An 18,167-nucleotide genomic window follows, 5' to 3' on the forward strand; every position below is an offset into this window, starting at 1 on the left:
TACTAGCCTGGTGGTCCAGTGTGTTAGTGTTCTCTCTCTACTAGCCTGGTGGTCCAGTGTGTTGGTGTTCTCTCTCTCTACTAGCCTGGTGGTCCAGTGTGTTAGTGTTCTCTCTCTACTAGCCTGGTGGTCCAGTGTGTTAGTGTTCTCTCTCTCTACTAGCCTGGTGGTCCAGTGTGTTAGTGTTCTCTCTCTCTACTAGCCTGGTGGTCCAGTGTGTTAGTGTTCTCTCTCTACTAGCCTGGTGGTCCAGTGTGTTGGTGTTCTCTCTCTCTACTAGCCTGGTGGTCCAGTGTGTTAGTGTTCTCTCTCTACTAGCCTGGTGGTCCAGTGTGTTAGTGTTCTCTCTCTCTACTAGCCTGGTGGTCCAGTGTGTTAGTGTTCTCTCTCTCTACTAGCCTGGTGGTCCAGTGTGTTAGTGTTCTCTCTCTCTACTAGCCTGGTGGTCCAGTGTGTTGGTGTTCTCTCTCTACTAGCCTGGTGGTCCAGTGTGTTAGTGTTCTCTCTCTACTAGCCTGGTGGTCCAGTGTGTTAGTGTTCTCTCTCTACTAGCCTGGTGGTCCAGTGTGTTAGTGTTCTCTCTCTCTACTAGCCTGGTGGTCCAGTGTGTTAGTGTTCTCTCTCTCTACTAGCCTGGTGGTCCAGTGTGTTGGTGTTCTCTCTCTACTAGCCTGGTGGTCCAGTGTGTTAGTGTTCTCTCTCTACTAGCCTGGTGGTCCAGTGTGTTGGTGTTCTCTCTCTCTACTAGCCTGGTGGTCCAGTGTGTTAGTGTTCTCTCTCTACTAGCCTGGTGGTCCAGTGTGTTGGTGTTCTCTCTCTCTACTAGCCTGGTGGTCCAGTGTGTTGGTGTTCTCTCTCTACTAGCCTGGTGGTCCAGTGTGTTAGTGTTCTCTCTCTCTACTAGCCTGGTGGTCCAGTGTGTTGGTGTTCTCTCTCTACTAGCCTGGTGGTCCAGTGTGTTAGTGTTCTCTCTCTACTAGCCTGGTGGTCCAGTGTGTTGGTGTTCTCTCTCTCTACTAGCCTGGTGGTCCAGTGTGTTAGTGTTCTCTCTCTACTAGCCTGGTGGTCCAGTGTGTTGGTGTTCTCTCTCTCTACTAGCCTGGTGGTCCAGTGTGTTGGTGTTCTCTCTCTACTAGCCTGGTGGTCCAGTGTGTTAGTGTTCTCTCTCTCTACTAGCCTGGTGGTCCAGTGTGTTAGTGTTCTCTCTCTACTAGCCTGGTGGTCCAGTGTGTTAGTGTTCTCTCTCTACTAGCCTGGTGGTCCAGTGTGTTAGTGTTCTCTCTCTACTAGCCTGGTGGTCCAGTGTGTTAGTGTTCTCTCTCTACTAGCCTGGTGGTCCAGTGTGTTAGTGTTCTCTCTCTACTAGCCTGGTGGTCCAGTGTGTTAGTGTTCTCTCTCTACTAGCCTGGTGGTCCAGTGTGTTGGTGTTCTCTCTCTCTACTAGCCTGGTGGTCCAGTGTGTTGGTGTTCTCTCTCTCTACTAGCCTGGTGGTCCAGTGTGTTAGTGTTCTCTCTCTACTAGCCTGGTGGTCCAGTGTGTTAGTGTTCTCTCTCTCTACTAGCCTGGTGGTCCAGTGTGTTGGTGTTCTCTCTCTCTACTAGCCTGGTGGTCCAGTGTGTTGGTGTTCTCTCTCTCTACTAGCCTGGTGGTCCAGTGTGTTGGTGTTCTCTCTCTCTACTAGCCTGGTGGTCCAGTGTGTTAGTGTTCTCTCTCTCTACTAGCCTGGTGGTCCAGTGTGTTGGTGTTCTCTCTCTACTAGCCTGGTGGTCCAGTGTGTTAGTGTTCTCTCTCTACTAGCCTGGTGGTCCAGTGTGTTAGTGTTCTCTCTCTACTAGCCTGGTGGTCCAGTGTGTTAGTGTTCTCTCTCTACTAGCCTGGTGGTCCAGTGTGTTAGTGTTCTCTCTCTACTAGCCTGGTGGTCCAGTGTGTTGGTGTTCTCTCTCTCTACTAGCCTGGTGGTCCAGTGTGTTAGTGTTCTCTCTCTACTAGCCTGGTGGTCCAGTGTGTTAGTGTTCTCTCTCTCTACTAGCCTGGTGGTCCAGTGTGTTAGTGTTCTCTCTCTCTACTAGCCTGGTGGTCCAGTGTGTTAGTGTTCTCTCTCTACTAGCCTGGTGGTCCAGTGTGTTGGTGTTCTCTCTCTCTACTAGCCTGGTGGTCCAGTGTGTTGGTGTTCTCTCTCTCTACTAGCCTGGTGGTCCAGTGTGTTAGTGTTCTCTCTCTACTAGCCTGGTGGTCCAGTGTGTTAGTGTTCTCTCTCTCTACTAGCCTGGTGGTCCAGTGTGTTAGTGTTCTCTCTCTCTACTAGCCTGGTGGTCCAGTGTGTTAGTGTTCTCTCTCTCTACTAGCCTGGTGGTCCAGTGTGTTGGTGTTCTCTCTCTACTAGCCTGGTGGTCCAGTGTGTTAGTGTTCTCTCTCTACTAGCCTGGTGGTCCAGTGTGTTAGTGTTCTCTCTCTACTAGCCTGGTGGTCCAGTGTGTTAGTGTTCTCTCTCTCTACTAGCCTGGTGGTCCAGTGTGTTAGTGTTCTCTCTCTCTACTAGCCTGGTGGTCCAGTGTGTTGGTGTTCTCTCTCTACTAGCCTGGTGGTCCAGTGTGTTAGTGTTCTCTCTCTACTAGCCTGGTGGTCCAGTGTGTTAGTGTTCTCTCTCTACTAGCCTGGTGGTCCAGTGTGTTAGTGTTCTCTCTCTCTACTAGCCTGGTGGTCCAGTGTGTTAGTGTTCTCTCTCTACTAGCCTGGTGGTCCAGTGTGTTAGTGTTCTCTCTCTCTACTAGCCTGGTGGTCCAGTGTGTTGGTGTTCTCTCTCTACTAGCCTGGTGGTCCAGTGTGTTAGTGTTCTCTCTCTCTACTAGCCTGGTGGTCCAGTGTGTTAGTGTTCTCTCTCTACTAGCCTGGTGGTCCAGTGTGTTAGTGTTCTCTCTCTACTAGCCTGGTGGTCCAGTGTGTTGGTGTTCTCTCTCTACTAGCCTGGTGGTCCAGTGTGTTGGTGTTCTCTCTCTCTACTAGCCTGGTGGTCCAGTGTGTTGGTGTTCTCTCTCTACTAGCCTGGTGGTCCAGTGTGTTAGTGTTCTCTCTCTCTACTAGCCTGGTGGTCCAGTGTGTTAGTGTTCTCTCTCTACTAGCCTGGTGGTCCAGTGTGTTAGTGTTCTCTCTCTACTAGCCTGGTGGTCCAGTGTGTTAGTGTTCTCTCTCTACTAGCCTGGTGGTCCAGTGTGTTAGTGTTCTCTCTCTACTAGCCTGGTGGTCCAGTGTGTTAGTGTTCTCTCTCTCTACTAGCCTGGTGGTCCAGTGTGTTGGTGTTCTCTCTCTACTAGCCTGGTGGTCCAGTGTGTTAGTGTTCTCTCTCTACTAGCCTGGTGGTCCAGTGTGTTAGTGTTCTCTCTCTACTAGCCTGGTGGTCCAGTGTGTTAGTGTTCTCTCTCTACTAGCCTGGTGGTCCAGTGTGTTAGTGTTCTCTCACTACTAGCCTGGTGGTCCAGTGTGTTAGTGTTCTCTCTCTACTAGCCTGGTGGTCCAGTGTGTTGGTGTTCTCTCTCTCTACTAGCCTGGTGGTCCAGTGTGTTAGTGTTCTCTCTCTACTAGCCTGGTGGTCCAGTGTGTTAGTGTTCTCTCTCTACTAGCCTGGTGGTCCAGTGTGTTAGTGTTCTCTCTCTACTAGCCTGGTGGTCCAGTGTGTTGGTGTTCTCTCTCTCTACTAGCCTGGTGGTCCAGTGTGTTGGTGTTCTCTCTCTACTAGCCTGGTGGTCCAGTGTGTTGGTGTTCTCTCTCTACTAGCCTGGTGGTCCAGTGTGTTAGTGTTCTCTCTCTCTACTAGCCTGGTGGTCCAGTGTGTTAGTGTTCTCTCTCTACTAGCCTGGTGGTCCAGTGTGTTGGTGTTCTCTCTCTCTACTAGCCTGGTGGTCCAGTGTGTTAGTGTTCTCTCTCTCTACTAGCCGGTGTGTTAGTTGCTCTAGAAACTGCTCTCTTCATTGTCATGACAAACATCAACTGCTGATATCCAGATGTATGACATGACAACAACAGAATAGATGGCTACAGTTCATACAGTATGACATGACAACAACAGAATAGATGGCTACAGTTCATACAGTATGACATGACAACAACAGAATAGATGGCTACAGTTCATACAGTATGACATGACAACAACAGAATAGATGGCTACAGTTCATACAGTATGACATGACAACAACAGAATAGATGGCTACAGTCCATACAGTATGACATGACAACAGAATAGATGGCTACAGTTCATACAGTATGACATGACAACAACAGAATAGATGGCTACAGTTTATACAGTATGACATGACAACAGAATAGATGGCTACAGTCCATACAGTATGACATGACAACAGAATAGATGGCTTCAGTTCATACAGTATGACATGACAACATAATAGATGGCTACAGTTCATACAGTATGACATGACAACAACATAATAGATGGCTACAGTTCATACAGTATGACATGACAATAACAGAATAGATGGCTACAGTCCATACAGTATGACATGACAACAACAGAATAGATGGCTACAGTTCATACAGTATGACATGACAACAACAGAATAGATGGCTACAGTCCATACAGTATGACATGACAACAACAGAATAGATGGCCGCTACAGTTGCATGCCACAGTGAGGCTCGCCACGATGACAGACAACAGAATAGATGGCTACAGTTCATACAGTGCATGCCACGATGGCACAGTCAACGAGACATGCCAGATGGGCTACAGTTCATACAGTATGACATGACATCAACAGAATAGATGGCTACAGTTCATACAGTATGAGACAAGGCTCCTCTCCCTCCCTCTCTTATTCATACTGGTTGGACTGGTATATCTTTCTTGCTCCCCATCACTTCTCCTCACACTGACATAAGATCTCCCAGACGATCCTTCTTCCTTTCCACTGGCCATTTTTTCACATTTTCCTCCTTCTCTCCTTCTTCTCCTCACTCCCCCTCTCCTCACCTCTCCTCTTTTTACCTCTCCTCTCTTTACCTCTTCCTCCTTCTCCTCTCTTCATCTTTCCTCTCTCCCCATCTCCTCACCTCTCCTCTCCTTTCCTCTCTCCCCTTCTCCTCACCTCTCCTGTCTTTTCTTCACCTCTCCTCACCTCTCCTCTCCTCACCTCTCCTTTCTTCTCGTCACCTCTCTTCTCCTCTGCTCTCTTTACCTCTCCTCATTGGCACCAGGAAGCCCCTGGCCTTATGCCCCTGAAGGAGGCATAAGCCATCTCTGTTATGGCAGGTGATGCATGTATATGCTAGATGAGTTAAGTTGGAATCCAGTTGAGATGAAGTGGGTACATTATGTTACAGTTTCCAGTAAGATAGTATAATCAACCTGTGACCTTATGTGGAATATTTCAAATGCCTGCTAAGAGAGACGGGCACACACACAAATAAACACACAGCTATCTCTTTCTCTCTCTCTTTTAACACAGAGCCGGGATTGAATTGACGACATGGTTTCCATGGTAACATGGGTGAGCATGCGGGTCTGCAGCTGAGGTGGGATGTGTGGCACATGCCTAAGCCTGTCTGTCTGTGCACAGTGTGTGTGTGTGTGTGTGTGTGTGTGTGTGTGTGTGTGTGTGTGTGTGTGTGTGTCTGAGCACAGTGTGTGTGTGTCTGCGTGAGAGAGAGAGAGAGAGAGAGAGAGAGAGAGAGAGAGAGAGAGAGAGAGAGAGAGAGAGTGAGAGTGTGTGTATGTGTATGTGTGTGACTGTGTGTATGTGTGTGTGCCTTCATCAGTATGCAGCTGGGCAGAGTGATGTCGGTTCGTCAGGCGCATTCTCAGTGCAGCGGGAAAAACATAAACAAGAAAACGAAGGGAATGGAAAAAGGGGGAAAGGAAGGGTGAGAGAGAGAGAGAGAGAGGGGACTGAAGGGTGAAAGAGAGAGAGGACTGAAGGGTGAAAGAGAGGACTGAAGGGTGAAAGAGAGGACTGAAGGGTGAAAGAGAGAGAGGACTGAAGGGTGAAAGAGACAGAGGACTGAAGGGTGAAAGAGACAGAGGACTGAAGGGTGAAAGAGAGGACTGAAGGGTGAAAGAGAGGACTGAAGGGTGAAAGAGAGAGAGGACTGAAGGGTGAAAGAGACAGAGGACTGAAGGGTGAAAGAGAGAGAGGACTGAAGGGTGAAAGAGACAGAGGACTGAAGGGTGAAAGAGAGAGAGGACTGAAGGGTGAAAGAGAGAGAGGACTGAAGGGTGAAAGAGAGGGAGGACTGAAGGGTGAAAGAGAGAGAGGACTGAAGGGTGAAAGAGAGGGAGGACTGAAGGGTGAAAGAGAGAGAGGACTGAAGGGTGAAAGAGAGGGAGGACTGAAGGGTGAAAGAGACAGAGGACTGAAGGGTGAGAGAGAGAGAGGACTGAAGGGTGAAAGAGAGAGAGGACTGAAGGGTGAAAGAGAGGGAGGACTGAAGGGTGAAAGAGAGGGAGGACTGAAGGGTGAAAGAGAGAGAGAACTGAAGGGTGAAAGAGAGAGAGGACTGAAGGGTGAAAGAGAGAGAGGACTGCATCTCACACCCACACAGTCACATTTCACACAAACATATAACGTGCCTACGTTCATCTAATGATTTCTATTCTAAAGGTCATTTCAACCATTTAGACCAAAATAAGCAACTGTAAAAGTCTCAAGGAAAAATGCTTGTATCTACAATTACAATTAAATTGAGCACATCTCTCCCATCTCTGGCTTCAATATGAATGTAGCTTACTACATGTCCAAGAACACAAAATAAATGCCACCAACAACATCATGACTTAGAAGTCAAAGCTTCAAGGAAGATAGAAGAATGCTTATGACCTACAATTACAATAGTGTCAAGTCCATCTCTTCCTTCCCCGTCTCATGACCACGAAAACAAAATAACTGGCATCAACTACACAAAGCTGAACATCTCAATTCCCCAGACACAGTGTATCATGGAGAATGTGATATAACAGTCAAGAAGACTAGTCCTTGGTGGGTTAGAGACCTGGACTTGAACAGGAGTCCATAGAGTTACCATGACATGCAGGAACAATGGTAAACAACGAAACAATGGTGCTTTCAGGATTAGGTGGTGTTTCTGTATAAAGAGACCAGTGTTTAGGCTGATATCCCTGGTGTTTCTGTATAAAGAGACCAGTGTTTAGGCTGATATCCCTGGTGTTTCTGTATAAAGAGACCAGTGTTTAGGCTGATATCCCTGGTGTTTCTGTATAAAGAGACCAGTGTTTAGGCTGATATCCCTGGTGTTTCTGTATAAAGAGACCAGTGTTTAGGCTGATATCCCTGGTGTTTCTGTATAAAGAGACCAGTGTTTAGGCTGATATCCCTGGTGTTTCTGTATAAAGAGACCAGTGTTTAGGCTGATATCCCTGGTGTTTCTGTATAAAGAGACCAGTGTTTAGGCTGATATCCCTGGTGTGGTTTCTATACAAAGAGACCAGTGTTTAGGCTGATATCCCTGGCTGTGGCGGTTTAGGCTGATACCGGGTCAAAGAGACCAGTGTTTAGGCTGATATCCCTGGTGTGGTTTCTGATATCAAAGAGACCAGTGTTTAGGCTGATATCCCTGGTGTTTCTGTATAAAGAGACCAGTGTTTAGGCTGATATCCCTGGTGTTTCTGTATAAAGAGACCAGTGTTTAGGCTGATATCCCTGGTGTGGTTTCTATACAAAGAGACCAGTGTTTAGGCTGATATCCCTGGTGTGTTTCCGTACAAAGAGACCAGTGTTTAGGCTGATATCCCTGGTGTGGTTTCCATACAAAGAGACCAGTGTTTAGGCTGATATCCCTGGTGTGGTTTCCATACAAAGAGACCAGTGTTTAGGCTGGTCTCTCTATCTGTACCTAGAAAGCCCTCCCTCCCCACCTGAACAACAAGGGGGCTGGTTGTGGTCAACTCAAACACACACATTTGGGAGAGAAAGAGAGAGAAAGCAGACAGTGACAGATATGGACACACACACACACACACACACACACACACACACCACACACACACACACACACACACACACACACACACACACACACACACACACACACACACACACACACACACACACACCACAGTTCTGTAAGCATGAGGGCATGAGAAAAAAGAGGGAACATGTAATTGTTGATGACAGACTCTGCAGGTGCTTTAAGAAAAGACAGCAATGTCCAAGCACTAGGTAAGGAAAGGGGGATACCTAGTCAGTTGCGCAACTGAATGCATTCAACTGAAATGTGTCTTCCGCATTTAACCCAACTCCTCTGAATCAGAGAGGTGCGGGGGGGCTGCCTTAATCCACGTCATCAGCACCCAGGGAGAAGGTGTTCTAGGGGTTAACTGCCTTGCTCAAGGGCAGAACGGCAGATTTTTACACCATGCTGGCTTGGGGATTCAAACAAGCAACCTTTCGGGTTGCTGTCCCAGCGCTCTAACCGCTAGGCTACCTGCTACACTTGTGGTGCACAAAGAGCCTACACAGACAGTGAAACAGGAAATATAATACAGAAATAAAACGTTAACAACAAACTCTACCACTGACTGTTAATGACAGAATTGTATATTTAATAAGTAGTGTCATGGGACTATCTGGCCCCCGTGTGGCCACTTGATACGAACATGGTGCTAGCAAGGTCATGGGTTCAGTGCTCGCAGAGATCACATACACATACTACAAAATGTCTGACTAATACAAGGTGTTGCATTGATAGGTATATATATATATATATATATATATATATATATATATATATATATATATATATATATATATATGTGTGTTGCTGTATTTAAAACATGGAAACCCATCTCACCGTACACACGGCTAATACTTTCAGCATCTGGATGACCCACAGCAATGACATCCAAACACACACACACACACACACACACACACACACACACACACACACACACACACACACACCACAGACGGCATCCCTCGCTGGAATAACAACATATACACATACTGGAATAACAACATATACACATACTGGAATAACAATATATACACATACTGGAATAACAACATATACACATACTGGAATAACAACATATACACATACTGGAATAACAACATATACACATACTGGAATAACAACATATACACATACTGGAATAACAACATATACACATACTGGAATAACAACATATACACATACTGGAATAACAACATATACACATACTGGAATAACAACATATACACATACTGGAATAACAACATATACACATACTGGAATAACAACATATACACATACTGGAATAACAACATATACACATACTGGAATAACAACATATACACATACTGGAATAACAACATATACACATACTGGAATAACAACATATACACATACTGGAATAACAACATATACACATACTGGAATAACAACAGTTGTGTGCAAGCTAGAGGTCAAACCAGAACCTGATAAAAACAGCAACAAGCCTTCTTTACACACACATTCTCTCAGACACAGTTCCCTAGAAGATGTACACACACAAAGTGACAAACAGGTTCCTGGTACTCACACAGAAACACATTATGCTGTCCCTCATTTCTCATCGAGACGGTCGAGCATACTGATGACATCACAATGTTATCAGCTGGATAAGTCTCCAGAGCCATGGCAGAGAGCAGAGCAGGATGCTGCTAACGCTAGGCTAACGCTAGCCCCCTTAGGTTCCCTATCCAGCACGTACATGTACTGTAGCCTGCCTACCGTGTGTACAAAACATCTGCCTGAGACTGGCTCCCTGCGACTGACATTTTGGATCTAAGTGAGAAGCTTTCCAAGAGCCTGCCTGCATGCTGCTACTGTAGCTGAGCAACTGTGGGGCAGCTTGTCTGACTTAGCTGCTCCCAGGGCAGAACACAGAGGTAAACAATAAATTGAACATTTACTCATGGGATTACATAACCTAGACATAAGAGACGTACACTTGGAGAGTCGAGCTACCTAACAGCATCAACAAGCAGCCACATGTAAAGGAGTGAGCAGGAAGTAGTATAACCCACGACAGCAGTGATGTAAGCATGTTCAACTGAAACACCCATATAAACAATGGGATTCAACCTGAAACACCCATATAAACAAATGGGATTCAACCTGAAACACCCATATAAACAGTGGGATTGTTATGGGTGATGCTGTAATATCATATGGGTGGTCGGGTAATATCATATGGGGGGTGTAGTAATATCATATGGGTGGTACAGTAATATCATATGGGTGGTCGGGTAATATCATATGGGGGTGTAGTAATATCATATGGGTGGTACAGTAATATCATATGGGTGGTCGGGTAATATCATATGGGTGGTACAGTAATATCATATGGGTGGTACAGTAATATCATATGGGTGATGCTGTAATATCATATGAGTGTGGTAATATCATATGGGTGGTACAGTAATATCATATGGGTGGTACAGTAATATCATATGGGTGATGCTGTAATATCATATGGGTGATGCTGTAATATCATATGGGTGGTGCTGTAATATCATATGGGTGGTACAGTAATATCATATGGGTAGTTAGGTAATATTATATGAGTGGTTAAGTAATATCATATGGGTTGTGAGGTAATATCATATGGGTTGTGTTGTAATATCATACGGGTGGTGTAGTAATATCATATGGGTGGTGTGATATCATATGGGTAGTGTAATATCATATGGGTGGTCTGGTAAACTCATATGGGTGGTGTTGTAATATAATATGGGTGGTGTAGTAATATCATATGGGTGGTGTGATATCATATAACCTTGGTTGGTAGAGCATGGTGTTTGCAACGCCAGCATGGTGTGTGCAACGCCAGGGTTGTGGGTCCGATTCCCACGGGGGGCCAGTACAAAAAAAATGCATGAAATGAAATGTATGTATGCACTACTGTAAGTCGCTCTGGATAAGAGCGTCTGCTAAATGACTAAAATGTAAATATAGGATATTGCAGGATATTTGCAGGATATACGTGTCCCCAACAAAACACTTTGAAAGATCTGTCTCACGTGCCTTATTTTCTGTAGGACTTTGGCAATGCCAAAGTAGGATATGCAGGATATAGGATATGCAGGATATTTTTAACGGTCAGATTTTTAACTTGAGTTATAACCTTAGGCTGTAGTTGTGTTATGTTGTATATCTCATGATGGTGCTGATGTTCTTTATAGCTCAGTGTTTAACTGGGCTCAAAGAGAGGGATATGACTGGGCACTTAACGATCACACTCTGTGTTCTCCTCTCCATCCCACTTTAAGACATAGACCAGACCCTGTAGGTCTACTGTAAAGCGCTATCTCAAAACCAAATCCACTACCCAACGCCATGCCCACAGACCTATGGCAGTTCACCTAATGTCACGCCCTGACCATAGAGAGCCTTTTTTATTCTCTATTTTGGTTAGGTCGGGTGTGACTAGGGGGGGGGTGTTCCTATCTAGGTTGTCTAGTTCTATGTTGGCCTGGTATGGTTCCCAATCAGTGACAGCTGTTTATCGTTGTCTCTGATTGGGGATCATATTTAGGCAGCCATTTCCCCACTGGTTTTTGTGGGATCTTGTTTATGTGGTGTTGCCTGTGAGCACACCATAGCGTCATGTGTTCGTTGCGCTTTATTGTTTTTTTGTGAGTTTCATTTCATAAAGATGTGGAACGCCACTCACGATGCGTCTTGGTCTGAGTATGATTACAACGACGATCGTGACACCCAAAGACTTACGGGAGTATTGTCTAGATAGTCTTAGTAGTAATAATTAGGTAGATAGTGGTCCTACCTTGGTGGAGGCCATCTCGCTGACAGAGTGTCTGGTCTGCAGGGTCTCCAGCTGGTCCAGGCACCAGTCCAGCTCCTCCAGCGTCTCTGTGGCCAGCTTCTGGTAGGCCTCCTCTGGAGGGGGGGGACAGGGGACAGAGGAAAGGGGAACAGGGGGTAGGGGGACGGGGACAGGTAGGGGTGGTGAGTGGTGGTGGTCAGTTTTGAGGCGTTTGACAGGGGTGTGCGATGTCATCTCTTGCGTTTCGTCGGTGGTGATGCCATAGACGAGTGCAATGCCCGGGTTGCCAGAGTGGATGCATAGGTGACTCTTCATGGTTAGAGAGGCTTGAAGAGCAAAAAGTGTCTACGGTGATGATAGCTTCCCCACAGAGATATTGAACAGGGGAAAATACTTGTCTCTGAGATGGTCTCTGGCTGTAGCTAAGTATCTTTCATAACCCTGAAAGTGTCAACAATCACCCTTCTGTCCCTCTCTCAGTCCTCCAGAGAGTAGTTACAGTAGAAGTAGTTCTAGAATCCCAAGAAGAGAAAGTTCCACAGTGTAGTTCTGGTATCCACAATGGACCATTCTACAATCCAGAGTGAGACGTTTTAGAATCCACAACATACAGTTCTAGAATCCACAGTTCTAACATCTAGGGGAAGTTCCACAGTGTCACACTAGAACGAGTCCAGCCTTGCAAAAGCCCTGATGGGAAAGCACAGCAAAGCTGCCCCCATGCTCCACGAGCTGAAAACAAAAAAACACACATGGAATCCGACGCCTACACACAAATCTTTCGACGGTCCGGACAGAGTTATGCTCTATCCAACCCAGAGGATTCCCAGATTTGGGATAGCAGGAAAATCCGTCTCACACATCTCTACATGATCAACACTTTTCCCAGGGATATCCAGAAGGAAAAACAGGAAAACTTCCTCAGCCTACCGTGATGAGGAGTCATCGACAAAGGAGAAGTCTAAGACAAAGCCAAGACCCCCCTTCCAAACACACACCACCTCCTCTAAAGACGGAGAACCCCATTCGTAGCCCACAGACACACACACAGAGCCACGGATGAGTTTATTTTCTGTCTCAAATCCCCTGTCCTCCCTGCAGCGATGACACAATGACGATGACCGCTGCTCTGACAGACAGATGGACGGTCAGACAGATGGAGAGAAATATCCAAGCAGGTCTGACTGTGGCTAAAGCAACACGTCAATAGGAGGGACGGCTGACTCAAAAAGCATGAGTTGAAAACGCTTGCTTCCTGTGAAAACACTGCTCAGCACACAAGAAGAGCCGGACTGGAGTAACAGACTACCCGGACTGGAGTCACAGGTTCAGATCTGAGCCCCTAACCACTGATACAGGGTCAGATGTCTACTGAACCCCCTCCAATGGTTAAAGTTGGTGTATAGTTAGTGTAATCGGGTCCTATACCTGTAGTTAGGTTAGTATCTAACGGTTAAGGCTGATGGATATGTCCTGTTCGAAGACTTCGCATCCTTCCTTCTTCCCTTCCTTGATGTTATCACTAAGCCATGATTTAACCTATCCAATCATGTTCTAGATCAGTGATGTGACTATATGACTTGTGGTTCTGACTATAAAAACAGACAAAGAAAACATGATGACAAACACAAACACGTAAGCAGCACACAGACACTCACTGAGAGTATTCCCCCAGCGGGATTATGAATAGTAGTCAGTCAGGCTGAATCTCCTCATGATTAATCCTCATTAGGAAGTGATGCAGGGGTATTTCCGCTCAGCCTCTTATTCCCTGTGTTTTTACCTAATCCTGGATTAGGGCAGACAACCCTCTAGTCATCTGGAAATGTTCTAAATCTAAGATTTGTGGTGGAGCGTAGTTACGCTGCTAAACATATTAATGCTGCTATGTGTTGAGTTGTTTTAAGTTGTGTATCTATATATATTGCTTATGGGGCTCCCGAATGGCACAGTGGTCTAAGACACTGCATCTCAGTACAAGAAGCCTCACTGCAGTACCTGGGTCGAATCTAGGCTGCATCACATCTGGCCATGATTGGGAGTCCCATAGGGTGGTGTTGTTACAGTATGCTGGTGTGACAGTATGCTAGGCTGACTCTGTGAATGGCACCTTGTGTTCGGGGGTGTGTGTGTGTGTGTGTGTGTGTGTGTGAGGTGTGTGTGTGTGTGTGTGTGTGTCTGCTTGTAGATGTGATGTCATGGGCATACACAGTGTTTGGGTAGCCTCTCTGTGACTCATAGGATGTGATGGACAATGGAAGAGTAAGGAAGTGAGAGGAGGACAGAGCTACAATCAGAAAGAGACAGAGTAGAAAACAAAAATGCATCTCTCTCTGGATCCCTCCCCCCATTTCTCTTAGCCTTTGCTTGCGTCTCCATCACCATCTTTGTTTCTCTCCCCCCCTCATTCTCCTCATCTCTCTTCCATTTTCTATGTATTTATTTCTCTCTCACAAATGGCTGTGCAGAAAGTCAGTGGCTGGGCTTGGGGGTTTCAGAAGCTTAAAAACTGGGGTCATCTTGAAGCAGGGGTCCTCTGTCCTTGCTGGCAACATCTCCTCTGACGTCAATAGCATCTCTCTCTCTCTCTCTCTCTCTCTCTCTCTCCCTGTCCTTCAAATGGCTGTGCAGAAAGTCAGTGGATGGGCTGGGGGTTTCAGAAGCTTAAAAACAGGGGTCCTCTTGAAGCAGGGGTCCTCTGTCCTTGCTGACAACATCTCCTCTGACGTCAATGGCATTCTTCTTCTGCTCAGCGAGACACACCGGGCCCGCCCCTCTCAGGGAAACAGCAAGGGCTCACGCTAAACCCCGGACCGGAGCTATTGAGGATCAGGAGTCCCAAGCAATTGTCACCAAAACAATGGTGCTTGGTAGAATTAGCTTACGGACTAGTTAGTAAGCTAGCTCGGGATATCTCTACCAAAGTTCCCCTAGTCAATCCCTTATTTGATGTAGACTGCAGTAGTAGCACATCACTGATTAGTTGACCTGTTGAATCAGGTGTGCCAGTACTGGAAGAGATCCAATACTGTGTATGGGTAGTCTAGGAGAGGTTTGGGAAACACTACCATAGGGGACGGACATGTATGTGCCCCGTAAATTGAACACTTCCACTGCTTTTCAGATTGCTGATAACATTTAAAAAATACATGTCTTCATCCTTGTTTGATGGAAGACAACAGCGGTATGGTAATTGAATAAGGCGACATATGATCAACTGATGAATTCATGAAGACATCTGACTTAGAATAATATTTCTCTTTATGAATCTAATTAAACTTACAGTAAGTCTTGGGGTCACCAGTATTGACACATTTACATTAATTAATCCCAACCTCAGCATTGATGTTATTAGGCAACATGGTCACATATTTTCAGTATACTTGGAAATAATTTTTTTTTTTCTAAATAAACACTATATAAGTGGACGTCCCTTCAAATTAGTGGATTCGGCTATTTCAGCCACACCTGTTGCTGACAGGTGTATAAAATTGAGCACAGCCATGCAATCGCCATAGACAAACACTGGCAGTAGAATGGCCTTACTGAAGAGCTCAGTGACTTTCAACGTCGCACAAGTCATAGGATGCCACCTTTCCAACAAGTTAGTTCGTCAAATGTATGCCCTGCTAGAGCTGCACCGGTCAACTGTAAGTGCTGTTTACATCTGCTGATGTAAAAAGGGATTCATAAATACATCTGATTTGATTTGTTATTGTGAAGTGGAAACATCTCGGAACAACAACGGCTCAGCCGCAAAGTGGTAGGTTACACAAGCTCACAGAAAGAGACCGGCGAGTGCTGAAGCGCATATATCGTAAAAATAATTTGTCCTCGGTTGCAACACTGACTACCGAGTTCCAAACTGCCTCTGGAAGCAACTTCAGTCCAAGAACTGTTCGTCAGGAGCTTCAGCTGCACACAAGCCTAAGAGGGCTTGTGGGGTGGCAGGTAGCCTAGTGGTTAGAGCATTGGGCCAGTAACAAAAAGGTCGCTAGATTGAATCCCCAAGCTGACAAGGTAAAAAATCTGTCATTCTGCCCACGAACAAGGCAGTTAACCCACTGTTCCTAGGCCGTCATTGTAAATAAGAATTTGTTTTTAACTGACTTGCATAGTTAAATAAATTAATATTAAAAAAATTGCCATGCGTGTTGCCTGGAGTGGTGTAAAGCTTGCTGCCATTGGACTCTGGAGCAGTGGAAATGCATTCTCTGGAGTGAATTAATCACACTTCACCATCTGGCAGTCCAACGGACAAATCTGGGTTTGGCGGATGGCAGGAAACGCTACCTGCCTGAATGCATAGTGCCAACTGTAAAGTTTGGTGGAGAAATAATGTTCTGGGGATGTTTTTCATGGTTTGGGCTGGGCCCCTTAGTTCCAGTGAATGGAAATCTCAACACTACAGCATACAATGACATTCTAGACGATTCTGTGTTTCCAACTTTGTGGCAACAGTTTGGGGAAGGCCCTTTCCTGTTTCAGCATGACAATGCCCCCATGCAAAAAGTGAGGTCCATACAGAAATGGTTTGTCGAGATCGGTGTGGAAGAACTTGACTGGCCTGCACAGAGCCCTGAACTCAACCCCATCTAACACCTTTGGGATGAATTGGAACGCTGACTGTGAACCAGGCCTAATTGCCCAACATAAGTGCCCAACCTCACTAATGCTCTTGTAGCTGAATGGAAGCAAGTTCGCGCAGCAATGTTCCAACATCTAGTGGAAAGCCTTCCCAGAAGAGTGGAGGCTGTTATAGCAGCAAAGGGGGGACCAACTCCATGTTAATGCCCATGATTTTGGAATGAGATGCTTGCGAGCCTTCACAACTTTTGGCCATGAAGTCTAGTCTAGAGCTCCTCCTCCACATAACCAAGTCAAATCAATTAGTGTTAGTGGGTGCCAAGGATCCAGCTGGGTCTTGATTATTCTGGTTAATGGACTACAATGGTACCATTACTTTTCCCAGTGGCTTCTTTTACAGATCCAATACAACTTCATTATGCAACAACGGAAATGGCACAGGTACAAAACACACACGCATGCACGCGCACACACACAAACTTTAGAACGTCACAAGCACTGTGTCGGTCACCTACGCTAGACACCAGTGTGGGATCATTTTCATGATAGCCCTACAATAACATGGAAAGTGGTATTCAAGCTGAAGTCTGTATTACAGTCATTCAGGAGTGAAAAAACAGCTGAGTTAAGACAAGATACCAATCTTAAAGACCAGTGTATTACTGTCCTTTGAATCATCAACTTTAAAGATGCTTTAGAAAGCACAACAGGGTACCAATGTGTAAAACATGCTCTTTGTCTACCTCTGCTGTATACATCTGGTACTGCTGTTGCAGTGCCAACGCCGTCACTCACCATGGAACTCCAATAGTACCACCATCATCACTCACCAATTCACCCCAGAAGTCACTACAGTCCCCAAACACCTAAAACATGCCTCCTTTTCTCCTTTATACCATGGCACTATAACTGATCCATACATAGATATTTTTTTTATCACCTGTATTTAACCAGGTAGGCCAGTTGAGAACAAGTTCTCATTTACAACTGCAACCTGGCCAAGATAAAGCAAAGCAGTGCGACACAAACAACACAGATTTACACATCGGATAAACAAACATACAGTCAATAACACAATAGAAAATGCTATATACAGTGTGTGCAAAAGTAGTAAGATTAGGGAAGTAAGGCAATAAATAGGCCATAGTGGCGAAATAATTACAATTTCGCAATAAAACACTGGAGTTATAGATGTGCAGAAGATGAATGTGCAAGTAGAGATACTGGGGTGCAAAGGAGCAAAATAAATAACAATATGGGGATGAGGTAGTTGGATGGGCTATTTACAGATGGGCTGTGTACAGGTACAATGATCGGTAAGCTGCTCTGACAGCTGATGCTTAAAGTTAGTGAGGGAGATATAAGTCTCCAGCTTCAGTGATTTTTGCAATTCATTCCAGTCATTGGCAGCAGAGAACTGGAAGGAAAAGCGGCCAAAGGAGGGATTGTCTTTGGGGATGACCAGTGAAATATACATGCTGGAGCGCGTGCTACGGGTGGGTGTTGCTATGGTGACCAGTGAGCTGAGATAAGGCGGGGCTTTACCTAGCAAAGACTTATAGACAACCTGGAGCCAGTGGGTTTGGCGACGAATATTAAGCGAGGGCCAGCCAACGAGAGCATACAGGTCGCAGTGGTGGGTAGTATATGGGGCTTTGGTGACAAAACGGATGGCACTGTGATAGACTACATCCATGTTGCTGAGTAGAGTGTTCGAGGCTATTTTGTAAATGATGTCGCCGAAGTCAAGGATAGTCAGTTTTACAATGGTATGTTTGGCAGCATGAGTGAAGGATGCTTTGTTGC

The 18,167-nt window shown here is 45.7% G+C and overlaps 1 protein-coding gene across 7 annotated transcripts in view; it reads right to left on the minus strand.

Annotated features, from left to right (window-relative positions):
* The window catches only part of LOC106571288 (3',5'-cyclic-AMP phosphodiesterase 4D), a 383,631-nt gene that overhangs the window by 29,400 nt on the left and 336,064 nt on the right, over nt 1-18,167 (minus strand). For all 7 annotated transcript variants that reach the window (XM_014144187.3, XM_014144196.3, XM_014144236.3 and 4 more), the window contains one exon: nt 11,775-11,887. In XM_014144187.3, the coding sequence (XP_013999662.1) occupies nt 11,775-11,887 (113 nt within the window). The remainder of the gene's footprint in view (nt 1-11,774; nt 11,888-18,167) is intronic.

This window comes from Salmo salar, chromosome 01, assembly GCF_965601325.2.
Source record: "Salmo salar chromosome 01, fSalSal1, whole genome shotgun sequence".
Lineage (NCBI taxonomy): Eukaryota > Metazoa > Chordata > Actinopteri > Salmoniformes > Salmonidae > Salmo > Salmo salar.